Source organism: Tenebrio molitor, chromosome X (assembly GCF_963966145.1).
Source record: "Tenebrio molitor chromosome X, icTenMoli1.1, whole genome shotgun sequence".
Lineage (NCBI taxonomy): Eukaryota > Metazoa > Arthropoda > Insecta > Coleoptera > Tenebrionidae > Tenebrio > Tenebrio molitor.
The window spans coordinates 5,576,123-5,588,742 of NC_091055.1; the positions used below are offsets into that span (position 1 = coordinate 5,576,123).

Genomic DNA, 12,620 nt, shown 5'->3' on the forward strand with positions numbered 1-12,620 from the left:
CACTCGAAAATCTTGATTTAATTAAAGCGTCATTTCTAACAGGAACAAGTAAATCGTTGCCCTCAGAACTAGTGGACTATGACATCTGTTGTGTTTATTAAATAATGTTGGACTTGTCCTTTCTAGGAGTTTCGGACCTTTGAGGTTAGCGAGAGTGCTGTTCCATCTCCTTTATTTCCTAATTAACAAACATGAATTATTATTATTATTAGGAACACAACGACCTGAGGGCGTCGCACCAGAAATATACGAGAAACTGAGTCAGAAGTGAACGAGGCAATTCCGCACTGAACACATGTTTTGTCACGTTTTGTGCTAGAAAATATTTCAAATATTAAAAAGATGAATATCATTGATAGATTCGTAGGGCGTGTGGTTTTTAGACGGCAATTGTTTAATATTGGAGGTGCGAATTTGTAAGTATTCGCACGCTTGGCTGATATTGAAAAATTGTTGAAAATTGTTTCGCGTGTTTGACTATTAAATTTCTTTGAGGGAAGTTTTGACGCTCGGAGAGGTGAAGGCAGTATGTGTTTAAAATTTTTCAGCAGGAGCTGCTGTATCACAATTTGAATAATAAGGATGTAAATTTGAAAACTCGGTAACTAATAAGGTTGTATTGTTAGGGGTCGGTTGAAGACGTCAGTTCTTTAAAAATTAATTTTAACTTCATAACTCCACTGGTTAAAGTTTTTGATAAAACTAGAGTTCGCTTCGGGTTTGATATTAAATTCGTTGTTTATCAATCATCGGAATTGGATTACTTGATTCTTGTTTAACAGCTAGGAGGGGTGCAGCGGTTGAATCAATAGAGATTACACTATCGTAAACATTATATTTACTTCCTAGAGTAAATGTTACGCCATGAAAATTGGACAATGCAAACTCCGTTGTTTCACTGAGTAAGTTTGTGTAAAGCATTAACGGTCCCCGGCCGATTCTTGATTTACGAGTTTGCAATTTTTATTAGACGCGAATTTTGATGGTTCGTTTTGACGGTTTTAAGCGAATTTGTATTAGACGGATGGTTTGTTGTATTTCCATTAAAAGATAATCCTTTTATTATTAGTTGGGTGAGTGTGCACAGTCGAAGGGTCTCGCACAAAATGTAAGAATTCGAATTTGTTATACTGATCTGCAAACAGTTTGGTGCGAGGATGAGTGGTAAGATAGTATTTAATCTATTCTGCATTTCGAATTATGTAGTTGAGCCTCGAGGGTTAGAAGGATTGAGTTCGATTCTCAGACCGGAGATAATGCGGAACTGAATTAAAACGGGACTATCACACTGTCACTATTTAGTCGGTTTAGTGAAGTTTGTTTCTCTGTTCGAAATATATGAGCAAGATCCACTAATTGACAAGATCACATTCATTTTAACTTCAAATTAGAACGGCATTGCATTATAAAATATTTTCCTCTTTGTGCGAAAACTTCTCCAGATTATTTATTTTCTTCTTTAACCATCGTTTACCTCGCCGAACAACCGAATATTTCAAACTTCTCTGCAACTATCAAACATAAACTATAAGAATGCAATATTCTTCTTTCGAACACAACTCAAGAATCAAACTTCGACGTACAGGTGTTGCTGCTCTACACTCCTGAAACGATATAGTTTCAAAAATATTACATCCAACTAAAAGTTTTTAATGAGTACTCGATTCGATCAGTTTCCAACCTTCTCAAAGCAAAATCGACGGTATCTCACTGTCATTTTAATAAAAAAAAAGAGAATTTCTAGAAATATGTAATCTGTTTTAAATTAGTCTCTGGGTACGTGATTTCTAATCGCCCACTTAAAAACGCGGACGATCTATTTCTTTTTGCATGAGCTTGTCAGAACGCTGAATATTCCTTGGAGGACTACTGATTCTCAGAAATTACCTGCAGTTGTAATATGTACGTACTGGCCCCTCTGGGAAAGGACCGAGTTTGTTCCGTGCCCTTTCCTTGGTCCTAATAGAGTGAGCTTGTTTTCTAACTGAATAAGATAGATGCAGTAAAAGCACAAAAGCACAAACAGCATGATGTGCTAAATCTAAAACCTGGGTCGCATCAGTGGGAAATGAAATAGGTAAAAAGCACAATTAGTGTATAATATTTGAAGCGTATAATTAAATCGTGGGGATTTGGTAACGCAAATGCAGTAAAGTTGTTGTCAATGACGTTGAATGGGTGAAATACAAGGAGGAAAGCTTCGGTTCCCTTTCGCCGATTTAATGGAAATTAAATAAGTTATTTGGAAGGTGAAAAAGTAGCTTACATTAATCCTCCTTCCAGAGATATAATTTTAGAAGTTTTAAATATTGCCTGAGTTAATTCTACTTACTTTTTCGTGCGCCGTTGTGCACCTGCATTAAAAAGCTTGGTTTTGGTGGACGGGTATGGGGGTAAAAACGTGTGTAAACGGTGTTTCAGCTTGTAAATAAAGCAAGTTGTTAGCAAGTTTGTGCTAAACCCTAAGAAATATTCATCGGGCTAATGAGGGGAGAATATTAGCTTATTCTCTAGACGGTTATTAAATCATACAATGGAGGATAAATTTAATACATGATTAATTTGCATATTCGAGCCGTTCGCATGTACCATAAATGCTTAAAATTGGTATTGCATTCTCAATTTTAATTACCGATGTGTTTGTTGCTCGCGAACGGGCGTTGAATATTTAAAACTTTCGCTAAGTTTGCGTCATAGTGACGGCCGGGTGGGTAAACAAGACAGGGTGGAGATCAAAGGGCGACTAGCACGCCTCCACGATTGATTAACACACAACTGGTGCTCGCATTAAATAGGCGGCCATTAAATGAATCCTAAAACACTTACTTATCCGAAACTGACCGTCGCAAGGATCGCATCCTTTCGGCCAATCTAGGAAACGGTTGGTATGCCTGACACACTATCACAACCAGGTTTCTCTGATGTATAGGTGTCGCCGATCCTGCATATTTAGTAGACCCGCTTCGCTCGATATCCGGCTGCAGATTTTCTAATTGCATGCTTAGCAAGGGATCATCCCGAGCCGCCCTCTTCGCCAGAGGCGCCGCTCAAAAACCAAACACATATTTTATTTAATTCGCCGGATAGGAGAGATAACGGCCGTCCAAGCGGAACACAAAAGAGACCAAACCAGCACGCCCTACACAAATCAGAAATAAAACACAAATAGTCTATGGTCACTACCGAAAAATTAATATCGTGCAATCATTGAGCCATGAATACTATGCTTCGATTGACACGGCTAGTTTAAATATCGTTGTATTTGACAACCGTCAAGGTTTTATATTAGAGGTTAGAGGACTTAAACGTGTTTTCAGGCACCCTTAATGACAAAAGTAATTTTACGTACTCCCAAGCGGACGAAAAGTAACTCTTTTTTGGACGCACTTTTTCGGACGCTGACCGTGGCGACATCTGTGTATTGGTTGTTGTTCGTAATTGGTTTTCGTTACCTCAGAAGTAACAGATCACCCCGTGGCGCCATCTGTTGGTCTGTTTAGCAAGTCAACAACGAAACCGACAAAACCGAGTAAACAAATGAATATTTGACAGTTACATTTAACCAAAGCATTTTATTTGCCCCAAAAAGTGTTGTATCGTTTATTTCTGGTGCATTATAAGAAAATGAACATTCATATAATCGATAGCAACACAGCGAAAGTGATGAAGAAATGTCTAATATAACAGCGAAAGTGATGAATAAATGTCTAATACGCCGCCGGACATCGCTATAATTGTCCTGTCATCATAAATTATGTAAATAAGTAGTGTTGGCAATTGAACCATGATAATAATTATAGCTTACTGCATTTTTTTCGATCGCACGGTATTTATAATACAGTAGATACCCATTTATAAACATTATTTGAGTTTCCATTTTTAAATGGAGTTTGTGACGATCAGAATCGACTAGAAATCTGTGTCGAGAATTCATAAAATATTGTTCTGTGTATATTTAGTTTTCACATCATGTTTTACTGACTTCTTACTTTTTCATTAAATTTGCCCAACAAATGGTGTTTGTGGACTAAACGCAAACTAAATTAAATGTAAGGTGGGATGAAGAAAAGAAGGGTTCGATATATGAAAAATAAGAACAAGATGGAAGCAAGGAAAACTGGTATGGAATGACTGAAATAGTACTTTTTCTGTTGGTTCTTGTCTCAGTTTTATTGCTCGGCCCACCCTCGGCGAGTCGCCTGTGGCGCTCCGTTGTCCCCACCTGGAACTCGGGGCGATCGGGCAATTGTTTAATAACTCGCATCCCTGCCAATTTGCTGGTTTTTACATTTGCTCAGATAAGAATTCCTGTACTCGTTTCAAAATTGACAATCAGCGCATTTCCGGAGGGTGTTTATCCACATTGTGCTTACATAAATTGATATTCAAAGTTTGTGGATGGAGGAAATTGCTCCGACACCCAGATATTTTAACTAATTCTATTATTCACATCGTGCATTTACACTTCATTACTTCACACGCTTTCAATCAGATTCGATAATCCAATTAATAACGTTCCATATACATCAGTAACATCAAAAACAACTTTCAATCTCTTAGCATCACTTAAATTATCTGCCACTAGAGGGTTGGTTATTCCTGACTCTAGTATTAGTACATAGAACATACACTAATTGCCTACATATTTTTTTGAAATTACGTTTAGCGTGTATATTTTTTAAATGTTTCGTTGCGTTATTTTAAATTGATCTAATATATATTCAATTTAAACGACCTGCTAATAATAATAATAGCCTGTGTATGCTATACCCGGAAAAGTATGTTTGTGTTCGTTTCCCGAGATACATAACGTGAAAAGTGGTATATAACTAAATATATAAAATTTCTGTCAAAGATAACCTCAAAATTTATAATTAATTCATGTTTTTCAAAATTTGTGCCTAAACGAACACGAAAAACGTTGTGTGCACCTCGGCCAAAAAGTGCCTTTTGTCTGTTTTCAAGTCTCGGCTGCGCCTCGACTAGAAAACCCAGACTCGGACGAAAAAGATGCACTTTTTGGACCTTGATATACAAATAACTATTTCATGATTCACGACTGTACCTAATAATGTGCGATGTAAGTATTATAACTGAATCACCAAGAGATTAAACCTTTATGAGTGTTTTTCTTGACGAATTTACATGAGGTGCTTTCGGCTATTACCCCCAGAGCGCTAAAACTAATTTAAACGAATGAGTTAATGAAAAACACTAACACGAAACTAAAGATACTATAAAACGGCAGCACAACGTCTGATCCATCTGCTACTTCAAAATCTGTAAATGTTAAGTGACAAGACTGAGAAGTATCGGCAACTGGTTCCGCCTAAAATCACTAGATTCCGCCCGGTTAGTAGCGCTTGCGGTGAAAAACGTTGTACGAGCACCAAAAATAATTTAATCAATTATCATTTTGAATTAACATATATGTAGTAATTAATTAGTTGTCATTAATGTGATTTTCATTTCATCTATATATTTATTGTGACATTAATATGAGATGAAACAACAAAAAAGTTATAGTTGTGATAATTAATATTATGTTAATGACAACATCAGGCATTGCCACAGGTGATTGTTTAAATTATAATTAGATACATTAAAATTTTATTTGCTGTATATGGATAACATGAATAATGTTGCTTGGACAACTGATACAGGTTTCGAAGCAAAAGAAAAAGAGCTCATCAAATAAAAAGCAATTTGTTAATTTTTCAGGCAGAAAAACCAGAAACAAAACAATAAATATGAGGAGTCAAATGTAAGTATGATGTACAGAAATGGTAACGAAATGTGTAAGTAAGTGTAAGTGAGGAAGAAACAGGTGAAAAAGGCACATAAATCTAAAGATTAATTTTAATTGTATTTTCTCGTTCAGTAAGTTAATTCTTAAGGAGAAAGTTTCAAGTCCTTTGACCGACCGGTCTGTTTAATTATTTGTGAAGATAAGATTTTTTAAGTTAAATCAATTTGAGAAAATTTCAATAATGATATAAAGTCAGATTTTTCTCATAAAGGTGAGAACATCGTGGAGTCGGTTTGTCGGAACGGATATTCAACAGTTGCACTATTAGAATGTCACCTGTGAAAATCTAAAAGGATAATTGAGTAGGCCGAACATCTTTCTTCAAATTACTGACTTTTATTGTTGATGGTATTTTCCCTATTCAGCAACTCTCTTACGATGAGCTAACTTCTCAGTTCCCGGTATTAACTTTGCAAACTCGTAACAAAGTGCCATCGGTGGTTTCCTTTCTGATATTATTCACGACTTCGTCGATTGCTCGTTATTATTTTTTACGGAATTATTTTTCTTCCGGCTAGTTCGAATTTTTTCCTCGTTTCAGGTCTTTAATTCCATTTGCACATTTTTATGCTAATATTTGCCCCCCGTGCCGAATAATAAATCTTATTGATGTTTAAAATTGAGATTGGTTTTTTAATTTTGGGCTAGTGTCGGGCGATGGCCGTGTACCATTATTAATTTAGTTGGGGCATCGATTACATTATAAGATAACGCCCTATCGATGCCACGCAATGTTCCATTACAGCAGGGACATTTGAATTTATCACTTAATGACACGCATTAAATTTGTTTTCATAATACATTTATTTAAAGCACATAGAAAAAAGTTTGGAATTTTATCGATTTTCCCGATTTTATGGATCGTTGAATTAAATTAAAGCAGAGGCTGCTACTTTATGAAATGGCTGCCCGGAATTATATATAAGCCTTTGTACATATTTATATGATCAATAACCAAAATAATAACCTCGTTATCTCATGTTTTATCTTTATTAGAAGCCTCCGCTCCGTTTTCCTGAGGACCATAAATTAACTTTTCAATCAATAAATTACAAGCACTTCATTTATTACGCAATTATTAAGTTTTCATGACGCTCGAAGCCTCGTCGCCAGCTACACGTTTGACAAAAAACTTTTCCTATTATGAAATCTAAAGATTCATAGAGATTTATGAATTTTATTCAAAAACTCAGTCTCCAACTCAATTATTCTTTTAAAGGCTTCCACCATTTTCCGTTTTTTCCTCGTTCCCCGTAGATGTTGTTTTTGTTGAGGTTGGTATTTACCTCATAAACAACATTAACCCTCCTCCTTAAATTCGGGTTGCTCAGCATTTATTAACCAATCTTGTAATCACGTTATCGCGAAGTTTTCCATAATTAGCCCAAAGCACAATAAAAACAATAAATAATTAAAAGCAACAAACAGAACTGGGGCCGTAACGATTTTCCGGCGAAGGCATATTAATTCCGAACATGCCTAGTTCGGTACCCATTTATCAAAAATCAACAGCACATATTTCACGTGTTTTATCCGCATAAACGAGTGATTTTTATCCAATTTTAGACAAATTGCGAGGATCTTGTGTGATTTTCTTTATTTTCGGGGGAGTGAATTTATGACGATCAAATCAATGTTCTCTGTTTCATATCAGACATATTCTAGATGGCGTTTCAATAAAGGAACTACTGGTTTCTGCGGTTTCGACCATCAACGTGTTAGTCACGTCTTCAATTACCGACCAACCATTGAATTCGTAAAATGTAGAGGGACAATCTGAAGACAACTCCTAACAGCCGCATTACTCTAGATTAGCTCGATTGCTTTTCATGTCTTTAAAATAAAACTCGAGCTTACAAAACTTTTATCTGATTGGACGCGGGTACAGCCATCAAAAATTCGCCAGACAAAATACCCCAAACAAGTCGACTTAAATCGAACACTTTAAACATGACCCTTAACACTGTCTGTATCACAACAATCAAACCAAAACTATTCTCGTGAAAATTTGTCGTTTCATATTTGTTAGATTTAGCCCGTACGTCATTAATTATTCAAAAGAAACAACAAGCAGCAAATGGTGCTGCGAAACTATTCGTGGAAAAATTCAGATGCATTTCGTATTTTCATCACTGAAATTGGTTGATACAAACATATTACCCGACGCTCTCCGACATTTATGGAAATCAGCCGACAGCACAAAATAACACTGAAAATAATGGAGTATTTCTAAACACTGTCAGTTAAATTAAATTCTCTTATACATATGTGATTAGACTCCAAATGTACCATACAATTCAATTTAAAAATTTTATCGTTCCTTAATTTTTAATTGAGAATGAGCACTCACTCGATCTTTACAAGAAACGGAAGAGTCACAATTGTGACGTGAAGGAATTTAATTTTGTTGCAACTCCGTACCTCACCACAAATCGCAAAACTAAATTCTTACTAATTTTTTAATGAGTGGTAAAATTTGTATCTTAAAATCTTATTTCGGTAGAAATTCTGAGGACTAGTAGTCATATACGTATTTGGACATTTTTGTATTGATTTTGTATCGAGTATGTTGGTATCGATAATTAGTTGGTTTGAATAATGCGGGCTAATATTGTGATTGTTTATTTAAAGGCAACGGTTTCACTGTAGGCTGCGCAAGAGTTGAACAGTCCATAAATCTTTTTAAAATTTAAATGCCGCGTTAGAATGGCCAAAATAAAATTTGTTCTAGTTGATGATTATGATAATGGTACAATTTGACATGAATGGGGAGATTTATTATTTTTTCCGCAATTTTAATTCGTGCCTGTTTTGACAAAGTAAATTCGTCGCATTAATTATAATTTGTTGGTGGTGGAGAATTAAAGCTTCATTTTTAAGGGTTGTCGGGGCGGCGCAATAGACGTATTACGTGTTACACATTTAACGGGATGAATTTTAAAGTTTTTATGTATTTTAATTGCGAAAGTTGATATCGCAAGAGTGAAATTAGAATTGAAAATGCAAGGGTTAGCGATGGCACTTGCTCTTGGCGCGGAATATTGCGGCTTGTTGATGCAAAATCTCCTCATTAGCCTTTTCTGGTTTTAAAAATGCTAAAACTGAATTTAAGTGAGATCCTCTCGAGTCCGCGAGATCTTCTAACTCTCCGCTTGGGTAAATACTTACGCACACATCTGGTTCTCAAAGCAACAACTTTACACTTGGAAATGTTACCACTCATTAATTCAGGCTTGTTTCTTCGTTCGAGCCCCGACCCCTTCTGCCGGCGCTCCTCGTCAAGGCACATTTTCCCCGCTCCGACCCCATATACAAGACTTGGTGCTCGTGATTTACTAAACGCTTCCTGGTTCCGCGAAATAATAAGTATAACATTCACCATTTTCACTCTTATTGCGATATTAAGTTAATTGCTGCACTTCATTCTGTCTGCGCTCACCTTTGTATTAATAAAATTCACAACTTAGTTTTGTACAGCCTCACCAGATTCTCTTCGCTGTCGTACGCTCTAAAACATAATTAATGCACATGTCGTGTAGTCTTCAACGGGGTAGGCTCTCTTTAATTTTGTCATTGGCTAAATCCGCCTGATTATCATTTATGCGATAATTTCATTTAATGGCGGCAGTTGCTGAATATGAAATGAATTTCATGTTAGGGCCTTTTGTTTGCAGATAGACATGCATACTGTTCGAATATTAAGTTACCCTGATTGAATTACTTAAGGTCCTCTCCTGGCCTTTTCAGCTAAATCATAATTGCTATAATTATTCATTTCTCGACGACGGTGCACTCAACACTCACTATTCCTCCCTACTTCAACTGCTGCACCTCGAACACTAACATTCGATTAAAATCAAAAGATCTATTATAAAAAAGAAGAATCGTCTTTAATAAAACCAAATGTGTAAATAAAAAAAAAGAGTGTGTGCTTAAGACCGCACGACAGAAGAGAAACCTCTATGATGCTCGTTACTGATTTTAAGTAATATGTATTCTATAAAAAAATATATCATTATGGATAATAGTACTTGGAGGAATAAAGAGCAAGGCATAAATAATCAATGTCAAAAATCTGTATTTTTCAATAGAAACTGCAAATACGTCCGCTTTTAGAGGTAGACTCTGGCAAAATTTGTGAGGTTAGGTTTGGATGTTTAAGTTTTATTTTCAACACAAGTTTTCATAGCAATACCCTGTATTATGGTAATTTGTCCATTTTCCTCTTCACATTTTGCTACACTAATTTTTCCAATAGATAAATTGAGAATTGTTGAAGCCATATAATTGAGAATTACGTATTAAATCCTACATTCATCTGTAAACTTACAATATTTGTCGTGTCTTTATCGTTTATATTATATAAAACTATACAGGGCATTTCACGAGTCATAATGAGCCTGATGGAATAATAAATTCAACCCACAATACATTTTCAAAAAAAGCCGGACATTTTAATGTCAGTAGCCAGCTTTTTTCGGAAATATAGTGTGGGTTGCATTTTAAATTACGTCAGGCTTATTATCGCTCGTCAAATATCCTGTATATATATACAGTTACTCCTGCAGCTCTGCACTGAGGTCAGTCAGGTCACAACACAATTATCACTGAAAATTGAAAACTGACAAGTGACGCACAGTTGATTGTTTTTCGCTCGTTCCGCAAAAAATCTCGACTCCCATGATTTTAGCTTACCGTGTCGTTTTCACTTGTGCTGCGTTACGATTTTACCGTGTCGCATGAAACTAATTCACTGCCCGGGAATAAAATGTATGTAGTGCGCCTAAAGAACTTTTCACTTCAACAATTTTCCGGCGCACCCACCATTTTTTGCGCAATTATTTTTGTTGTTAATATTAAAAGTTAGAGCATCACAAGAAAATCAAGATGAAGCAGCTTGTAACAAAAATTCTTTAAATATTAAATATAAAAATTGAAAGTAACTATGAATTATTTTTACCCGGCGCATCCACCATTTGTACTAATAAAAAATTGTTTGTAAGCTGTGTCGTCGACGACAACCAGAAGATTTAATGGTTATCGTGACGAAAGTTATAATTGTTTGTGGGAAAACTTGAAGAGACCAGCAATTTTTTTCCCACGATCTTCTTATTAAGATAATATTTGATTAGCATTGCGTTCGTCAAACAAATTTCAGATCTGATTTAAAGTTTTTAATACCCTTCGGAAAGCACTCGCAGACAGATTTATTTACTCGAAGGAAAAACCTTAAATAAACATGTTCAACTACTAAAAAGTTTTCGAACTTAAACAAGCATTTGTAAGTGTGCTAAAAGCTTGTGCTGTTTTCGGCCTTGTTCCTGAAGTGGTTGTGTCATAAAAGATATTTTGCGTGATCAAACAAATAAATCCTTTTCGGCTGATTAAAATTGACATCGATTTGTAGCAATAATTTAAAAAATAAGTTGAAGGTTTAGAACGAAGCAAATATAAGAATTCTATGGTAGCTGTTGACAAAAGCTTCGACGGGTTTGTTGTACCTTTTTGTCTGAAAACAATTTCCCACACAACGTATAGCTAGTGTGTTTTTTAATAATTACAAGTCGCTTAAATGAAAAGCGGTCGTGAAAATCTGAGATTGATTGAATTTTCGGAAGAGTGCTGGATTGCAGTGTAAATCAGTGGAACTCTTCGATGGTGCAGGTACTAATTTCGAGTTGTTTTAGTATTCAGAACCAAATATAAATTTCGAGGGAAACTTAATATTATGGTATGAAATTGGCCCCTCCCGATTCTTAAATTAAGGATTAATGAGTGATTTTGGAAGAGGAAACTAAATTTATTCCATAAATTCATTAGGGATGTTATCACAACACGGAAGGAAATCTAATATACGATTGTTTGACATGTAAATCGTTAGCACATAAAGCTTGCTGATTTAAAGGCAACCGACAGAGGCGCCGACACAACAGACACCCACAAACGTATTAAAATTGACGGGGTCCTTGTGGAAGACCCAAACTACCAAATACTGCTTAGGTATGCACTTGTAATGGTCACTTCGACAAACTTATTCTGGAATAAGAGAGGAACGACATCACGTGTTTGCCCAAAAGCGGATTATTGATGATGTTGCTTTTACCAGTGAATTATTGCACAAGTGATACTACAATAGCTTGACTTTTGCTCACTCTTGCCCCCTTCTCTTTGGACTGTCACGCAATTTCAGCTGACAGATTCGCCTCGCAGTCCCTTGAATTTTTATATGGGAACTTCTTTCCTTATCATTCAAATTTACGTTCGTCGTTTAAACTAGATTTTATAGATGGCACCGATCAAAGGATTCACATCTAATTATCCCATCCTCATCAAATTCCCGAAATTCCACCGCGATCAACTTCATTTCGCCCTTAAGCTTTCCATCATCTTTTACATTAACGCTGGTCATTTTTACTCCCACCTAGTTACACAGCTTGTGTTAATCGCACCTCTGCATCTTACGTGCTCGTTTGTTGACCGTTCCTCGAACAAAACTGGAGATGGGGGCTCGTGATAAATTTGCATTGTGTTCTTGAAAAGTGGTGTGTAGTTTTGGCGGCGAACACATCACCTCTGCACGTAACTTATAACTCACGCGGGACTGGCCAAGTTGTATGAATTTTTTACAAACCGCAAATTGCATATTAAGTATTGATGTGATTTCTGGGAGCATTGGCGGCGCTGTTTACTGCACTGGCCAGGGCGAACACGTGATTGGCGGCGGCGATCCGATCGTGTGCAACTACCGAAGCTTACGGGCTCCCCGTGGAACTCCTAGATTTTAACATTCAGCTCAACTAGAATCTTTCTT

The 12,620-nt window shown here is 36.2% G+C and overlaps 1 protein-coding gene across 1 annotated transcript in view; it reads left to right on the forward strand.

Annotated features, from left to right (window-relative positions):
- Positions 1–978: 978 nt before the first annotated feature.
- The window catches only part of LOC138140379 (uncharacterized), a 135,421-nt gene continuing 123,779 nt past the window's right edge, over positions 979–12,620 (forward strand). The window contains exon 1 of the mRNA XM_069061382.1: positions 979–1,164. Within this exon, the coding sequence (XP_068917483.1) occupies positions 1,158–1,164 (7 nt within the window). The 5' untranslated portion in view covers positions 979–1,157. The remainder of the gene's footprint in view (positions 1,165–12,620) is intronic.